We start from the raw sequence: 19840 nt of genomic DNA, 5'->3' as shown, positions 1-19840 counted from the left end.
GGCATTTGCATGCCTTTCACCATAGCTCATGATTCAAATACTTCTCCTAGTCCATGAGTCAGAATTTTCAATATTTAAATAGTAATTCAGAACCACTAACCAATATGATCAAATTACATTTGAGTTGTATACCAAGTTAAATCAAAAGGCATATTATACCTCAGGATTAGTTTTTAAACATTAAAATACAAGGTTAGATTGGATTTTTCTCTTTAAAGTATTTTTTGCCATACTTTGCTTTTGCTTAATTTGTATGCAAGAATTATAGCACAAATGAGATTCACAATTAATATGATCTAATCCATGCATCCTTTATTCCATTACAACCACTGTGTTGCATTCCAGCAACAGGACACAAACTGCAATCAACCGCAATCAATTTTTACAACAATCTGAGGCTTACAGTACATTTAAGGCCTTTAAATTTGGAAAAAAATTAGACCTATGCTACTAGTGTAACAATTTTAGTGTCTTGCATTTCTGATGCATATTCTGTGCGATTCCAGTGTCAAATAATCAAATTCTAAACTAAAAAGGTCAGTTCAATGAAAATTTAGTTACATAAATTCATCAAAACATAAATGTGTAAATTTTTTTGTCCTGGAAACGTTATAAAACTTTTAATAGCAAAATAATATAGGGATAAAAACTTATTTAACAAAATGTATTCAATCATATACAAACCAGAATTTTGCAGTTTATTGTAACTAGGCTTAAATTAAAACTACCAATTAAGAATCTATGCACAATGTAAATTCAAATATGTACAGTACTTTTAAAAAGTCTACAGGAATGCTTTACAGAAGGAAATGTCTGTTATGGCTCTTATTCAGACCATCTGAATATTAAAATGAGTTTTCTAGTAGTAAATTTACACATTTATTTTTTTTAAACAAAAACAATTTAGCATTACTTTTCCTTTCAGAATATTCCAGTTATACAGAAAATGGAGAGGTTGTTACAGAATTTAGCCCCATATAGTAGTAGTTCATGTAGTTTGTTTTTTTTTCCAGGGAAGAGTAGAACATTTCAAATAATTTACTTGGGAAGATCAGTAGGTTAAGAAAAGAACACTAAGAGGGGAAAAAAGAAACCCAAAAACTTCATCACAATAACTTTCCAGTTACAATACCACAGCTAGAAACTTTACAAAGAAAGTACTCCCTTAGGTTGAACCCACAAATTGATTGTTTAGAACAAGCTGTAGTTCATAACAGATGTGTTCCAAATATTGACAACACTGAAAAAAGTCTTGTAAGACAGAATTATAAATGATTAGAAGTAAGGTAGAGAAAACTGACTTTAGAATATTAATACAGCACTAGGTAAAAAGTGTCCCCATAATCAGCTAGTATTCCCACTTCCTCCAAGGTAATGAAGCTAAAAATTGTTGGAATTACAGTAGTTGACCATATTGTGTGCATTAGTAGAATAACTTCCTGATATAAAAGACAAATTTCATCAGATGTTTGATTAGAACACCCTAAAGTAAAGGGCATTTCTTCATAGTATAAAGCTATTACAGCTATCCAGTTAAAGCATGTGCAAAAACAGGTAATTTCTTCCATTCACAGTAACTGAGGTAAGATCAAGTAGGCTTCTTCAGGAGCTGGGGAGTTCATGAGATATGAACTGTTTTAGTCTTTCTAGATATTGTGCATAAAGCTCTATGTCATTATGCCCAGCCCCCTCTACCCAGAGGGGCTCCACTGCTCGGGGACAGCGCTCGTACATCGCCAGGCCATGGGAGAAATCTATTACCTCATCTTCAGTACCATGAATGACCAACACAGGAGAAGTTACTTTAGAGATCTTGTCAATGCTGAGGAACAAAAAAGAACAAAAAGTTACTCGGAGTTTGTTATTGCAAAGGTTAAAATGCAAAGAAAACATGCTCAATTGTGGACGAACCACCCAATTACTGAATGCTGCATTTTTCAATGGATCAGCTACAAGGTAGGTAAAGCACAGGTATGTGTCAGTTCAAGCTGCCCTGGCATCACCATCATGCCATCAGTCTACAAGGGCAAGAGGTTTTCAGCCCACTCTCTCACCCATTCAAGGTGCATACCTTTTTATTCAAAACTGAGCTGAAGCTACCCATGCATTTCCAAAGAAACAGAACCTAAGGCACTACTAACTCCATCTGCATCTGAACTAGTGACTGCAAGGCAAATAAGATCCCAAGCAGCACATTAGTAATCTACAGCCAGATTTCTTAAATCAGTTTTAATTAGATGGCCATTGTGAAAAAGTTATGGAGGCACATTATGGTATTAAACCCAGAGATTAATACTGCAGATTTTGAAGGAGAGATCATTTCGTATTATTTATGTTGCCTGTTTTAGTTCATTCAAAGCTGCACAAAGGAAACAACAGGATAATCATAGCATAGCATGATATATGTAATCATTTCAAAATAATATTCCCATGCACTAGCACAATACTCCTATGACAGTTTCATTCCTATCACAGGAGATTTAACTGAAAACCAACTGGAAAAAAATGAGTTCATGCAAGATTTTTTTTTATCATGGAAACACTACCCTACGTCTTGGGTTGTAACAAGCTCTCTCTCCTTCCCCAAATATTTGAACTTAAATTCTGACCATTGATGTCAACTACCATTACTAGTGTAGTGCTTCTGCTCTAGATACTTTTGGGGTTTGGAGAAAGCAAAGTAAGGCGGGGGAGGGAAATGATAAAATCATGATATAAGTACATCTCAGTCAAAATATATTTGAAAGTTAAAGATCAAGAAAGAGGAGAAAACTATGAAAGTAGTTCCAGAGGTAGGCCTAGAGATAATGGGATGGAGTTAGCATTATTTCTAATTTGTTAAATTAACGAGTGGTAAATAAAAGGATTTTATTTCTTCAGAAGGAGAAAGTGAAATAGGCTGATGAAAAGAGGACAAAAAGCTAAATTAACCAGCATAGCTGCACAAATTGTGTAAAAGGTCAAAAAGACATTCAGCATGTTATTTTTAACTTAAAAACGGTTATGAAAAAGTCAATAATTCAGTTATGTTCAAATAAGTTAAAGTGTACATAGAAAGTGTACATGAGGATTTCACATGTACCTCAGCCTTTATTATAATTTGAGATACTAGGTGACAAGCTGTTGGAAACCACATTTTGGTTTCTTTTAAAGAAGTACTGAGGTGTAGAAACTAGATAACTATAAAATGCAGAAGTGTCATTTCACTGAAATAACTTATATTTCATTTTTGGAATTCAGATCAGGTTTAGATACGGGTATATACTTTAAAGTAATAGAGGCATGGCAAAATAAAAGTATATAATTTTAGCTTTTATTAGTATCCCCAAATGAATATTGTAGTTAAGTAGCAACAGGAAGTAAGCAAACTAGTGTATCAACTAAAAATTTTTAGAAGGTAGTCACGAACTATGTGCTCCAGAGTAAAAATTTCGTAACACGACAGGTATGCTAGCTAGTACACGTGTTATATACACAGAAGGCTGTTTCTGCATCGTTTTAAGGGCTGAATCCTAAACTCATTTATTTTTAGGAAGCTGGGGAACCCCCATCACTACAGCATTCAGAGAACTAACATTTCTTCATCTTGAGTTCTAGACCATCAGAGCCAAATAATATTTGTGTTTTAGCAAAAAAACAGCCTGGGAAGCATCCCACTGGCAACTCAGCGATTTGGAAGGTGGTATTTAAAGCTGCACATTAGCCTTACTTAGTATTCTTAGCCACACCACTCTGCAGCTAGGAAAAAAAAGTCCACAGAGACTACATTCTCATGGCATCCCAACATAAAATGCACATAATGACAATTCACCAGAGGCGTACCAAGAAATATTTTGTCTCCTACAGTGAAAACAGACAGCTAATCCATGCATATTCATGAGCGTGCACAAATGTTTGTTTTCACTGTTTTAAGTGTAAATGAAGTTGGCCTAACAACAAGGAGCAGCTCAGGTGGTTAGCAGCAAAATGTTGCACAATCTTTCTGCTGTCAAGCTTCAAAAAAAATAAATAACAAGAAGGGTGTTTAAACTGTTGTTTGACTTGGCTTATTTCAGCTACCCAATCTTGTGGAGAAACCTGTTTTCAAAACTTTGCTTTCTCTCTGCTAGGAACATTCCCTTTAAGTGTAAATATCACGTATTTAAAGACCAGGAAGAACGATTCACAAGTCTGAGCACAAAAATTTCCACTTTGGTGAATTCAGTTTGAATTTGATGAGCGTACCAAGCACAAGGGCTTGACGTACAGGAGCCAAAACTCTAGAAGCCTGAGGTTTTTATGAACGTCGGCTCAAGATGGCCCCACTCTGCACCCGTATGTAAACTGTTTCTGCCTCTGTGCCCACCCTGTGATTGCCAACTCAGTCCTGCAGAACTAAGAGCCGTTCTCAGCCTTAAAAACAGCTCTGATGCTATCATACAACAGGCTGATAAGGGTTGGGGGCTGCCACTTGTCATGGACAAAACCGTACCTATGAGAAGCCAAGAGAACTTTCCAACACCAAATTTTAGCGACTCCAGACAGAGGATCCCACAGCACAACAGCAGGAGGAACTAAAAACCAAAAGAAGCTACCTCTGGAAACACAGGAAAGGATTCCACCTGCCAGGAAACTAGACCAAGCAACATGGCAACCCAGGATGTTATTTTGTCTCTGGCACTGGTACCATCACGGGGAAAATTTCTAGCCTTTCCCATATACCACTGGAGATGCCAGCTTTTTGAAAGACACCACAGATTTCTTAAAGAAACTGCACTCCATTTGTAAGCTTCCAGTAAATGCTGTCTTAGCTAACATGGATATCACATCTCTGTACACCAACATCCTCCATGACGACACGGATAATATTCTTTGTGACCTGTAATCCAACAAGAAAACTGCTTCCCTTTCCATCACGCTCTCTCACTCTGTCCTCATACAAAACAATTCCAGGTTTGAAGACACCCTATAGCTTCAAATGAATGGCACTGCCATGGGTACGTGTATGGCACCCCAATATACCAACATACTTATGACATATCCTGAAGTCCATGTCCTTCTCAGCTGCCCTCTCACCCCCTCGTATACCTCAGGTACATATTATGAAGACATCACTGATGGACACATGGGAAGGAATCTGTAGAGAAATTTAACCAGGACTTCAACAACTTCCAGCCCTCTATCAAATCAACTCTGAAATACTCTACCCAGCAGATTCATTTCCTAGACGCTATGGTGAAGGTTTGCAACGGCCACGTTGCATCATGTACAAACTGATCCCCACAGCTACCTTCAAGCCACCAGCTTTCACTCTAAGTATACCACTATATCCATTGTCTACAGCCAAACACTTACAACAGTTTCTGCTCTGATCCTGGGATGAACACCAGGGTGAACCTTAAAGATCTGGACCAATGATTCCTACAATTACTATACAGTCCCAAAACTGTAGCCACTCAAATCAACAATGCCAGAATCAGACATTACTTCCACCAGCTACCAACCCTGGGATAAAGACAACAATCACCTGCAGTCCCCAGCTTGAACAACACAGTTCATTAAATGGCCTCCAAGCCCTCCTGGAACGGGATGATCATCTCAAGGTAGTCAGGGGGGACAAATCTGTCCTGGCTTATAGCTAGCCCCCCACAACCTCAAAGGAAATCTCTTAAGCACAGAACTAATTCTCATCTTCACCATAGCATCAGGCCTTGCAGTGGACCCAAATGCCTGCTGTGCCCCCACATCAATACAGACTACATCACTGGTGGACTGAATGACAAGGAGTACAACATTTGAGGTTCATCCACCTGCAACTCTACTAACATCACATATCACCTACTTACAATGCCCTTCTGCAGTCTACATCGGGGTATAGGGGCAATTTGAATAAGTAAATATGAATAAACACCAATCTGATCCCAGCTGCAGAAAGACACGAAAGCCGCGTCAGAACACTTTTAAGCAGTGCAGCATCCGGGAAGGTTGTCTCAGGATTGTGTTCTCAGGCAGCAAAATTTTAAAAACCAGTCTAGGAACAGGAAAGTGCGAAACAAGAAATCACCCCCAAACTGGATTGTATTAAGTATGGTTTGAACAGCGACTATAGATTGTCCTCCCATCACCTGGATTAGTTTTCATGACCCCTTTGTTCTTACGTTCTTTGCTTGTATGCCTCTCCCAGCACTATCCCCCTCTCCCCTTCCTCTCCCTCTCTTCCCACTATTTAAATCACTTAACTCTAGTTTATACAATGCTCTATGTTTGTCCTCTCTCAACATCTGATGAAGTGAACTCAAGTTCACAAAAGCTTGTGCTCTATGCATCTCATTTAGGCTATATGGTATGCATCTACCCTGCCTTACATCTCCTTATAATCCTCTTTTTTAAAATGTTAAGCTGCTATGACCATCTACTACTACAGGGCTGTCCAACTTCTACGAGGCCAGAGATCTGCACACCACTAGGGCCACAGGCCTCCTCCGGCTGCATGACATGGTACTCTTCCAGCTTCTGTTGCACCCGATGTGGCACCCCACCTCACCTTTAGCTGTCCAGCCATGGGTCCCCCCCACCACTGCATGGGTGATCTGGGACACGGGCTGCCCCATCCCCTGGGGTGGGGCATGCAGCAGAAACCAGAAGGAGGGTGAACCTGGAGACCCACGGTGCTGCCGTATCCAGAGTGATAAAGGCAACACTGGCTGGGTGGGAGCCCAGGAGTCTCTGTTAACCTCTTGTGGGCTGCATGCCAGTTGTACAGCCCTGCACTACTATACTTGGGTACAAAGAAGGTCGGAGCCCAATTCTGCAGAAGACTTCAGTCAGTTTTCTGGTCTTCAGCTTGCTCTAGATGTAAGAGCATTACGGGATGCTTCATTCCCAGCCCTCAGAAATTTTCCATGTGCTGTTGCAAAGAGATTGACACCTGATGATTTTCTCAGAGGCAGGGATTTTCTCGAATGCCATAAATGGCTTTCTGTGCAGCTTGAACTGGGCAATGCTGCTCTAAAGATTTGCAAGACATTCTTCAGTGGCTTCAGTCACTTGAATCAGGAACACCTTAGATGCAGAGCACAGGAGTTTTGACTTTTTCCCTATAGAAAAGTGATAAGGACTCTTTTGCTGACTTAAGCATTCAGTGCACCTGAAGCTAGATTTGTTATAACTAGGCCCAAGGGAAACACTGTTTATTTTAGCTGTGTCTGTTACAAACTCTCTCCTGGAAAGCAGTGCACATTTTGTTGTAGCAAATGTTAAACAATGCCTCTCGTGTTAAATGTACTTGTAAAGTAAATCCCTAAGCAAGTACTGGAGCACTTTCTACTTAAATAGGTGCCTCCTCCAGAAGACAAACACAAATCTAGTTCCAATTACTCAGAACATTTGACTATATATCTAACTACCACTCTCAACTCCCTCAACAGTCACTGCAACAAGCAGCAAGCGGCTTAAGTTATTTTCTTGCACTTCCACCTGTAAGAAGTTACTGAAATGAAGTCAACATGCTGTAAAGTTTGCTGGTGAAGCAAATCAGTTTTCAGAGGGGCAAATGATACCAATGGCCACATATTAACCTAAGATCTCAATTATGAAAGAACAGGGGGTTAAAAATGTTATATGGGGGCTTTTCACAGCTGCCTCCCCCCCAGCCTCAATGACTCCATGTTTCCATAACAGAAAAGCCAGGCTTCCATTCTGCCCTCAGCCTTTCTCCTGCGCTCAAGAGAGTGACCACTGCCGGCAAATATCAAAATGCGGCATTTTTAACACAGAATCCCCACAGACAAACTATTTACAAACATTTCTTAGCATCTCCGAAATAACTACATTGATCAAGAGTCCTCTCAGGTCACTTATTTTAACACTAAACATTTAAAAGTTCACAAGTTTTTAGAACTCAGTGTTTGAGAAGGTTTAGGATCCGAGGAACAGCCACTGGCATTCCAGCGTCTGTTTCTTATCTAGGATTATAACAATCTTTCTTGTAAGATACTTCATAAAACAGATTTTTTTCTTAAAACTAAACATATTCAACTTTTTCTATGTAGAATGTGACATTTTTTGATGATGAAGAGTTAGATTGGGATTAAAAAGGCCAAATGCTGTCTTTTAACTTTGTCTGTTCATTACAGGCACCAGTACAGTACTACCTGACCATCTTGCTTTACAAATTTCCAACGCCCATATCAAATAAGGAAGTATCTCAATTATGATGACCAGAGACAATGAAAAAGGTAAAATGACTTGCCAAATGTTACATAGGAAGGCTACAAATCGATGTCACATTTGTTCCAGGAGAAACTATTTTATTCCAGGACAAAGTACAATCATTCAGACATCCACGTTCATTGATCCAGAAAAAAACTTTATAAAGGTTCATGGGATAAGAAGTGCTATAAGTTTATCCCAGCACCTCACAAAGTGCATCTGAACAGTTGTCCCAGGTTTCTATCATTGAATCAATGGCAGCAAAGTGGCAGTGCATTCAGCTAGTGGAAGGGCAATGTGTGTACATGCCAAACCATGGGCTTCTGTTCCTGGACAAACAAAGGTACAACTTGCTTTGAGACAAATGCATTATCTGGTTCTAGTTGAAGTCTTGGGCTGAGCTGGAAAATAAACCTAGATTTTCAGAATCCCAGGTTAGTACTCTAATCACTGGAAACTCCTTACTTTCTCCCGCTATGCAAACCAGACATTATCCAGCTCAGCCTATTGTTTTTGTCAAGTAACGGCAAAAATTAACAGGCTGCCTTGAATTTCATTTATGGACAGTCTATGGTATCACGTACCTTTTAAATGAAAATTGACTAGTTAATGGTATTAGTTTTTAGTCTAAAATAACTTGCCAATGTTCTGCAAGATGACCGTTTACCCATCCAAATTTGGTTACACAAAATTAACGACGAGCAAATCACGTGCCAGCATTAAAGAGAGTGCGGCAGATAAATAGCTGTAAGAAAGTTGTAGGGTTGTCTTTATTTGCTTGTTCAGCTAACTAGCATGCTAGTTGGGGACTGAAAGCCATACAGTTGTAAGTGAATACACTTATTTGTTTTGATATAAAAATTGTCTGTTCAAAGCTCAAGATGCATGGTCACAACAATAAAAATCAGCACACCATTTTAAATATTGTTATATTGTACTGAGTATAGAGCAATCCTTCCTGGCAAAATGTGCATGTACCTTGGGAAAGCATCAAAGCAGTATGTTTTCCTGGTGTCAGGAAAAGCTACCCGTAATCCAGACATCAAAGGAGAATGAAGGATTACAGCTGCACACTCGTACCGAGATGCCAGATCCACAGTTGGGACAGTTCCAATGCTCTGACCATACAGAATAATGTTCTCAGGGCTAACACCATACCTGCAGAGAGAATTAGAAGAAATGTTGGTTTTAAAACAACTTGGCATTATAGAACAAATGAAACAGTACCATAGATAAACATACATTCTCTGTACTGCCACCCTCCAAAATCCACATTCACAATGTACACAAATTTATCAAAGCAGCATTTAAAGCCAGAGAGACAAAATAAATCATCAGGATATTGTAGCATTAAAAAGGGGATTTTTGTTTGTTCGTATTTTTAACAAAAGCACAAGTGCACTGGTTAATCTCTGCTTGTTTGAGAGCCTTAAGGAATCTCAGGTATCTTTCACGGCATGGAGCAGGAAGTTGTGAAGAGTTGGGCAATTCAGGTTTGCTTCTAGAAATTACAAGAGAACTTACAGCTTTAATGCTTAATGCAAGGCAGTGTCAGAAGTTAGCAGTTTTATAAAACAATTAGCCACTCTTGATAAGAGGCATAACTCAAGATCAAAATGACTGAGGGGATTCATTACAACTACCTTTTTCACATATTTAAATGTATATCTGATCCTATAGCATGCAGTGCTTTATAATTTATTGCTTAGGATCCAACACTTTAGTTCTGTTTCCTTCTACATTCAGGGTCACAACTAGAAGCAGCAGTGAACATTTTTTTCATTTTTGTACCAAATATTTTACAATTTATTAAAAAAACATGCCATCGCACAGAGCTCAGGATGTGTAAACAGCCACAAATGGCTCCCAGTTTTTCCTGCTCCACCTAACTACCATCCTAATCTACGTGTTCTGTAGTTTTCTGACCCTACTTCATGTCTAATACTACAAATCACCACAAACATTACCTTAAATGCCACGAAATATTAGTGTTAGGTAAAGCATTTTTCAGAAAGCAAAAAATATTTGGCCACTATGAACTTTTTAAAAAACTATCATGGCCACTATGTTGTTGGTTATGGGTGAGTAGGGAAATGCCCACTACACAGCTCGTCTTTCTATCAAAAGCTGTACACAGAAAAAATTATCACTGTAGGAGAGAGTATATTTTTGGTAGGAAATATTCTTAAATATCTTTGGCATTTTCCAGTCCAGATTATGCCAACCACCCTGCTGTCATTACCACGACACTGGAAGGCAAGACCTATGGCTGGATGTCTACCAGGCTGTGTACTGGGCAGGGTTTCAGCCCCTGCTGAAACTAATCACCTGGTGTACACTGAACTGCAAGCTTTATCCCAAAGCCAAAATCCTACCAGGAATAAAAATCAGCCACTTTTGGGGCAGCATGCAAAGAGGTGAGGGAAGAAGAGTTACCAAGAAAGGGAGACTGCAGTTATTATCTAAGATGAACTATATTCTATAATGAAGCAAGATTTATTTAGACAGTAGATCTTGGAGGACAGGAACTGTCTCCCCTAAATGTTAGTAAAGTAGAGCTTCTAGGCACTTTCCTTTCCTTTTTTGCATCCTTGTGTGACAAGGTATTTAGCAGAATTCACAGATTCATTGCAATCTGACAGGGCCATGCCATGAGCGCTTCTATGGCTTCAAACTTGCAACCTCTGGGCTAGTAACCATATGCCTTAGCACCCACGCCACCCCAGCCCCCAGCAAAGGAGAGAGACAGGATGGAACAGAAGCAGAGGGGGTTTCAGGAGCCTGGGATATGTAGGGAAAGAGACAGGAGCTGATGTGGGCTCAGGCATCCTCTACAAGTACCAGAGGCAAGGCAACTGGAGGATGGTAGAGGAAGAGTGAAAGAGAGAGGAAGGGAGGCAGGACCTCCTGTGTATGGGACTCAATACGAGCAGATGGGGATGGCAGCAGGACCTGAGGGTTGGGTGTATTAGATTTCTGGGCACTACTGTGATATAAATAAGCAGCTATAATAAGATGATCTGTGCCTGGAGCATCACTTTTTATCCCTCTTGGTTGTCCAAAGGCAGCTTACTGACAACCTACCATAACCAGACCTGATGTTTTTCCAAGGTTGAGAGAAGCAAAATCTCCATTCTGGAGTTGTGTTTTAAACAGTAGGTTAGATACCATTTTCCCAGTATGGTTCAGACAGTGTTGATCCTTCTCTGTGCAAATCATCAGACTAGAGTCAATACTGCTTTGCAGTAAGGGATTTGACTAGATGACATACTAGAGGTCCCTTCCAGCCTTATTGTTCTGTGGTTCTGTGACATGAGAGGTAATTTAGGGTAAGCTTTCCCTTGCTGGTACAGAAAGTTCAAGGTGCAATAGCACTTGTCCAGCTCTGCTGCACTGCGCAACAGGACCCCAAGGGTAAAATCCTGGCCACAGCACAGCCAGCAGAGCCAAGAACCAGTTAAGAGAATCTACGCCCCATTCATGGCGCTGCCCAGCGTGCAATGAACTTCCATAAATAATGTATCCAAATATGCTGATCTCAGCCTTCAAAAAGAGAAGGTGCAGTATGAGTGAAGACTACAGCAACCTGAAACTACAGCAGCAGGCAACATGGAGAGGGAGCAGTCTTTAGAGTATCAGTGTAGGGTATTAGTGAGGCAGTCAAAACCCCAGTTATAGATGAGACATCACTATACTAGCCAGCATCTGCATACAACAAAGACTTCATAATACAAATGTACATGAAAATGGCAAGCAACTGAAGGGGAAGTGCAGGGTAACAGTGATGCCTATCACATTACAGGTTAAAAAATTCCTTCATTTAAATTATCTTGTTTTACAGACTAAGTACCAAGCCAATAAAAATGTAACTCTTCATTACTATATGGGGGAGGGTCTTTTAAAGATACTAATGCCCCTCCTTATGTGATGTCATACAATACGCCAAACACACACTCCATTCTTTTTTCTCATTGCAACTGGTGCCACACGTGGCAGCAATTCCACCAAGCAGGACAGTATAAAAAATAGCTCTTGGACTGTTGCAGTTACAGATTAGTCAGTTCTATATCTACTTCTACCTGAAACAGCATAAAGAAATAGATAATCTAATTTCACTATCTTTGACTAGCTTGTCATACATTACCATTGCTCCATTTGATCAGAAGGCAGCTGAGTCTCAGACAATCACAAGATCTGCACAAGTGTTCAAATATAGTTACACATGTACTGAAGGGCCAGAGGACATGACGATTCATGAACAAGGTCCACAAAGTCCAAAGGGTGGCAGGCTTACTCTGGTTTAGGTCCTTAGGTGTTAAAGGGGACAGCTAGTTGGAAAGTGAAATAGGGAATGGAAAAGATAACCAAGGGACTGAAAGATAGCAGAGAGAGAGACAGAGAAAGAGAGAGAGAAAAGCTAAGAGTCAGGAAAGAAAGCAAGGAAGAGTGTAGAAAAAACTGGGACAACACACACATAGGCAAGAAAAGGAGAATGAAAAAGATCCAGGCACTGAAAAGATTTTCCCCTCTGCATTGTCACCACTCGTTTTCTTTTTTAAAGGACTGAAGTTCTTCCACCACCTAAACAGTAGCTCCTAAAAATATCCTCCTTTAAATAAATGAAGCTTGGTCTCTGTGGAAACAGAAGTCCATATGACTGAATGGGAAACTGAAGTCAAATTTATGGCTATACAATCATGTTCTCCTACAGAGCTCATCTGCGTGTAACAGTCTCCAAGCCAGCAGGGAACAGTGCAATCTGGAAGGCGCCCTGGGAGGAAGGAGCAAAGCTGGAAGCATTTGCAATTTTGCAAGCATCACAGAAACAAAGAGAACACTGTCCATTGCTATGACAATGGCTGATTACTGTAAAACAAAAACCTTCTTATTTCTCCCCAGCCATACTTGCAGCAGGTGGAGAGGTTCACAAGTAACTGCAGACACACTAGGCTTCCAGGAAGCACAACACACCAACTGGATGCCATAAGAGCTGTCCATAAACAGAGCAAAGTTTGGGAATGCTCAGATCGTTCCTGGGCAAAACCTCAGAGATGCAAGCCACATCAACAGCCCATGAGAAGCGTGGATCTGTTTTTAAAATAGAGAACAAAGGCATCAGGTTCCATATCAATAGAGGACAGAGGACAACCGGACTGTCCTCTATGATGGCCACCCTACGAGTCCCAACATTCAGGGTTCAGATTCAAAACGTTTAAGACAGGCAGTATGCATAGTAGATAGGATATCAGATTGGGACCGGAGAGCTGGGAGCTATTCCCAAAGCTGCCATTGCTTTGCTTAAGCAATCAGCTATTTTCCCCTTCTGTAAAAAAAAGGGATAACGATACTGACCTCCTCTGCAAAGCACTTGAGGAATCTCTTGGTGAACGCGTTATATATACACGAGCTACGTATTATCATTAAGAAGTGTCCTGGACTGTAAGCTGAGGATGCCTCATTTCCCTCTCCCACCTAAGTTTTGAGATGCAGAGTTCAACATTTCTATTTTTGCTCCCTTCTTACTCAGCTGAAACTATTAATATAATGCTGCTTCAGGGGCTACAAATACCTTGTGCCTATGAGGCCCCGCAAACATCCATGGCCAAACTCAATGCTGCATTATCTGTGTCTTCTCTCATGGGGGCTAAAATTGAGCTACTCAATGAAGCCTGTTCTGTTTTCAGGCAAATATACTATTTACAGAGGCAGAGTCAATGAAGTTAACCACACTTCAAATACCATGAAACCTCAGAGTAAAAATTCTAACCTCCACCATGTAGACTAGAAAATACCGAATAAAGGGGCATAACATTAATACAAACCAGTGCTTTGAACACTGTAAAAATCAGATTGCAACACAATGTGACAATGAGTCTTGGTCCAATCTAAGTGAGAAAGACTAGTGTTAAAAGGTAATACTACCCTAACTGTAACACAAGTCCACCACTGGCAAGTGGTTTCAAAGTGTAGATGAGGCTGTGTTATTTTATTACTGTTAAGTCTGTGTGTGGCTACTCGTGACTAAAGACAGTTATTGCTGTAATATTTCAATTTATAACAATTTGGTAAGGAAGTAAACTATTCTCTATTTCCTTTCCACAAGTAGGGATATCACTAGGAGTACAGGGCAATATGCCAGGTTGTTCCTTCCAAAAAGAACAAAGTCTCTGGAATTCGAAAGGATTAGAACGAACTCTCTCAGCTCCAGTAAACAGTGTTCAATTGAAACAGCAAAGTAACTCAGCTTGAAATAAATCCAGCACACCTTCAGATAAAGATAAGATTTGCCATCGTTAGAGATGATTAGAGCCTTCTAGAATATCTTTTATTACAGCACATCTGCTAATTTATGACATGTCTCTAGAAGTCTACTTTTGTTTTGAAAGCCTTTATTTGCTTCCCTTCACACATGAAGTCCAAGCCCCTTTGGCAGGAACACTTTCAAGGAGTCTATGTCCGAAAATAAATGCAATGATCCTTGTTGTGAAGAACAAGAAGTAGCCTGCATATTAGCTGCAGAAATCTAGAATTCTTGGTTCAGAGAGGATGCCTTTTATTAGACCAACTGAGAAATTGCAAAAAAATTAGCATTAGAACTTTTGGTTCAGAGATTTTTGCATTTTTTTGTCGCAGACCAACACGGCTGCCAAATACATCCCAGAAACATGGAAGATACAGTAGCACATTTTAGCTGATTTGGGATTATAAACTTCATTGCTGAACAACAAGAAAGATTTCTACACCTCCCTGCCTGCCAGCTGACCCCACCAGGGAAGGAGTCCTGCTTGATCTGCACAACAAAAAGCAACCCCAGAAAGATACTCTCATGGACCCAGAGGAACATATTTTCCAGCTTCTGCTTCCTCCGTGCAAAAATGAAGTTTATTTCCAACATATGGGGCCTGAGCCTGATGAAGGGTGTGTGAGCCTGAAATTTTGCAGAAAAAGTGGGGGCGGAGGTTGTAGTTTCTCAGTTGGTCTCATAAAAGGTATCATCTCTGAACCAAGAGTGCAGAGCTTTTTGCATTATTTATTTATTTTGGTCTCAAATGAACACGGCTGCCAAATACATCCCAGACAAATGGAAGACTGCGTATTAATTAGTGTTTAAAGCTTTTGTTTGGGTTCTCCTAGAAAAAGCGGCTTTAGACACTGTTAAAAACCAGGTCAATCTACTGCATGGAATATATGTTATTTGCCATAACATATTATTTATCCTTAAAAAGTCAGATGATTTGGGTTAGCTCTAAATGTCAGAATCTGCAAGCACTTAGCTAATATTTCTATTTTTTATGAGAGAATAAGTGTGACGGATAGAAATATCATAGCTCACACTATAAAAAATATAGGGGGGTACAGAGCCAGCCGTTTTTCAGTATTTATGAACCTGAACACCGAAGTCAGCAGTCTTACCTGTGATTAGTCCCACTGCCCAACTTCAGTAAGAGGAGGCATGCCAGGAAATAAACAGTACACCAGGTAATGTTCACAGGATTGGGCACAAAGTTTGCATTTCATGTCATGCCTCAGTTAGTGCCACTCTTGCATCTAGACCAGAATAGCACAAAACTGAAGTCCCACGTAGCCTATGTTAAATGCCAACATTGACACCAGAATGTGGCTGTGGACTGGGTGGGGAGGAATACACCACCACAAGGTTCTCGTCTTCAAACAGCAACTTTATTTGAAGTGCTATTCAAAACCCTAGCAAACAGCTGCAAACCAGTAAGGTCTCTTTAGCAGCCTCTGATGAAAGCTTCTTTAACACATAGAGTAAAAGACAATGCACGGAGAACAAATGCCAGTATTTCTGTTATTCTGTTTTTTGGTTGTAATGGAAAACGTATGCTACCTGAAAAGCCAAGGCTGCACTGAACTCTGCGTTCACAGATTGTGAGGCTGGAAGGGACCTTGGATGATCATCGGGTCCAGCCCTCTGCACCAAGCAGGAAAGACAAGTGGGGTCAGGTAACCCCAGCGAGGTCACCGTCCAGTCTCCTTGTGAAGATTTCCAGCGTAGGCGACTGCTCCACCTCTGGAGGGAACTTATTCCACGGTCTGGACACCCTGACTGTGAAGAAGTTTTTCCTCACATTATTATAAAGAGCACACCCTGCATAGTATATACACTTTTGAGAAAGACCAAAGCATTTTTTTGGCATCCCTTTTTAACATACTGCTGTGCAGGCAGACAAATTATTCACTTTGAATAATTTAAACAGCTGCCAGAAATGTTATATAAGGGGGTCTTACACAGCTCAATGATAATACTTTGATGGGTTTGAGCAAACCATGTTGTCAGCCATCATTAACTTATGGAACTGGGAAATCCCAGTGCTAATACAGACCCAACTGTGATATTAATTAAGTCACATGCATACAGACCAGTCGGCCTCACCTCGGGTCCTGGGAAAACCATAGAGCAGGTCCTGAAAGAATCTATTTCTAAGCACTTAGAAAAGCAGGTTGTGGTTAGGAACAGTCAGCTTGGATTCACCAAGGGCAAGTCATGCCTAGGAACCTACCAAATTCACGATTTCGCAGTTTTCATGGAAACCACAAATTTGGTAGGTCCCCCACGAAAAATAGCAGGCCACACAAAAAAGCATTGGGGATGGCAAAAAAGCAGGAAATTGGCAGCAAGCCGGGGGGGGGGGGGGGGGGGGGGGGGGGGTTGGAGGGGAAGGCATCTGGGGGGGGTATGAAGCCGGCCAAATTTGATTTGGATTCAGCCCAAATTGGGGATAGCAATTCAATTAGTTGATTCGGATCACTGTCCCCAATTCAGTTTGACTGAATCCAAATCTGAAGATTCGATAATGATTTGGAGAATCAGCGATTCGGCCATAGACACAGCTTTACATGTTTTTTCTATATACCTCGAGGTACCGGGCACAGCTCGTGAACGCTGAGATTCTGGGGCAGATGGAGCGTCCCACAGGAGTGTGTGTGCGTGGGGGGGCCCCATGTGCTCAGCGGCAAACCCAGAAGTGGACTGGAAGTACTTCTGGTCAACTTCTGGGTCTGCCAGGGAGCATGGAGGGGAGCCCTACCCCCCCCCCACATGCCCCAGCTCAGGAATTGGCCACAGGGGGACCCTGGGTGCCCCCCTAAATGCAGGAGGCACCAGTCTCTGAGCTGGGGAGGTGCAGGGGGAGCCTGCTACCTTTAGGTATGTAGAAAAAACATTTAAAGTTGTCTCTGTGTCCGAATCTCCAAATTTTTCTGAATCAATTCAGAGGGTTCCAATTCGATTTGGAGAAATTAAAAGGTATCCTGATTCGATTTGGAGATTTGGCTACCGAATCGGGCTGAATCTCTGCCGAACCAAATCAGGGACTGAAGCTTCGCACAGCCCTAATATCTAGCATTCATCATCCTTCTCTGCAATAAGGCACACAGAACGTATGCCAATGTCAAAACACTTCATTCTGATTTAAACTAAGATGAACTTTACTACTATGCGAGGTCTTTGTACAGCCTGTAGGCACTAGGTCTGGAAAAGTTTAAGAAAATTACAGTAGTATGTTTGCAAATGTAGAACCCAAGTCTGCAAAAACGTGCTACTGACCATACAGATTTCATAAGCAGTGTCCTTATTTTGGCAGCTCCTATGAATGAAGCTGGAAACACTTCTGGATATAACCCTCAATTGTAATTAGCTCAGCTGATTGCTCAATACATTTAAATATCAGAAAGGAGTGCAACCTGGGCCCACAGACAAAGTCACAGCAGTACTCAGTCACGCTGTCCTCTATAAATAATAAACAAGGATTTGCAGGATTGGACACTTAAAAGGTAAAAGAGTAAAGATTACTTGGAAATAAGTATCCCAAATTTGGAATTCTTGCAGGGGAAAGTATCCTCCAGAGTCTACATGGAAATGTGCACACAGCTTTTAAAATCTCCCAAATTCTCTTTTGCAGTATTAGTTTTGAAAGCCTTGCAATGCAACAGCTACTGTTCTAGCTGCAATTCCTTTTAGCATCTCCACACCTTCTCATCAGTGCAGTGCTGGAGCACCTGCAATTCTTCTGCTACTGTTAAATATTACCAGGCTAAATTGCAACTGTGACCTGGATTTGCAACATTTCAGTTCTGCAGTGTTAACACCAGATTTCCTTTGAGCTAAGGAGAGTCTCTGTAGCACTTCCAGCCTTGAGACAGAGGGAGACAGACACAGACACATGATCTTGGGAAGGCTGACTTGTTGCTCAACTAGTTAATTAACAGATAAACAGATGCTTCTTATATTTGACATGGTTTTGACTTCTTACATTTTAAGATGGGTTTGAATATCTTAGCTAGGAATATCTAATCTTGTATATATTTACTTGTAGGCATAGCAGCAGAAAAAGTTTGATGAACTAAACTGTTGCGTGCAGTTAGCAATTTGTGCACACACTCAGAACTGTGTGGAATGACTTTAAAAACTTCTAAAAATACTTGGTACACTGAAAAATATTTAACTTCTTCCAAACACAGGCCTAAACTTGGAAACAGATCTAAAGCCTTGGCTCGCTCTTCAGAGTTTTTTTTCCCCTTTAATAAAAGCATCTTCATCTGCCTTCAGTGATCGGGCTCAGGGATGTACTTCCTACCTTCAAAAAACACAACACTCTTAAAAACAGGGATGTATGAAGAACCCATTGCAACTCAAAGTCACTCTACTCCTTCCCCATTCTCCCCCCGCGCCCCCCGTCTGTGTGAGAAATGGGCTCAGCTTAAAGACAAGAATATTATATGTGCTGGCAGTATTTCAGGGTTGATTTTAAAAATATTTTAAAATTGGCATTCTTCTGTCAGAGCAGAAACGCCACTTAAAGACACCACTCTATTCTGTAGCCTGTCTTGTGTTACCTGGGCGCTCTGTTCTACTAAACTCCAGTGCTGGAGCCATATGACAATGCATTTATAACTGATGTTTCATTTTTTTGCAGAATATGTTCTATCCAATTTAATCTGTCTGCACTCCACTTTGCAATCAATCTGCAGGAAGGAAAGTAGTATATAGCACAGAAACGCCAAAATACAAGCTGGTACTCCTGTTTTTCCTGGGAAAGAAATGCTCATGCTCTGGGAGAAGACCAATGCAACTGGCTTCTGAACAAAAGTGAAGTTGTGCTGAGCTAGTTCCCTGTAGGAAGTGGGCATGGAAAGCTGAATGGGCAGAAAAATATGCATTCTGTACTCTGGCGACATTTGTTACTTTAAAAGGAATTATATGGAAAAAGCATCCTCTTGCACTGAACTCAAAAAGCATTTAGTTTTATAGAGGATCTATTTTTTTAAATGAAGAATCTACTAGTTTATGGGCCTGATATAAGACCGACAACAAACTAGACTGGAATTTGGCTGCTCCTTCCGTGATGGTCTGTTTAAAATAAACCATTTAAAGCTGTTTTACATCATTTCCAACATACTAGTGTCATGTTGTTGAAATATACAGATTCCGTTTAGAAACACTGCTGAACTTTAATTTGTGACAGATCTACGTGCACATCTAAAAATGATGAACCCTCGTGCTGTGAATACCCTGCTATGATCAGAAGACTGGGACTAAAAGCCATTTGTTTTCCTATATTTGGGGAAATCTACTGAAAAAATACCACTTAAAAAAAGGGATAGTATTCTCAGCTTCCATTTTTTT

General features: G+C 40.6%; 1 protein-coding gene across 1 annotated transcript in view; it reads right to left on the bottom strand.

Annotated features, from left to right (window-relative positions):
• Positions 1–290: 290 nt before the first annotated feature.
• The window catches only part of ABHD17C (abhydrolase domain containing 17C, depalmitoylase), a 56744-nt gene continuing 37194 nt past the window's right edge, over positions 291–19840 (bottom strand). Inside the window, exons 2-3 of the mRNA XM_090029214.1 lie at positions 9169–9348; positions 291–1822 (exon numbers count right to left, since the gene is read on the bottom strand). Of these exons, the coding sequence (XP_089885340.1) occupies positions 1603–1822; positions 9169–9348 (400 nt within the window). The 3' untranslated portion in view covers positions 291–1602. The remainder of the gene's footprint in view (positions 1823–9168; positions 9349–19840) is intronic.

Source organism: Crocodylus siamensis, chromosome 15, assembly GCF_052110815.1.
Source record: "Crocodylus siamensis isolate JL-2025a chromosome 15, ASM5211081v1, whole genome shotgun sequence".
Lineage (NCBI taxonomy): Eukaryota > Metazoa > Chordata > Crocodylia > Crocodylidae > Crocodylus > Crocodylus siamensis.
The sequence above is the reverse complement of the archived record's forward strand: the minus strand, read 5'-3'. Positions and strand labels throughout refer to the sequence as shown.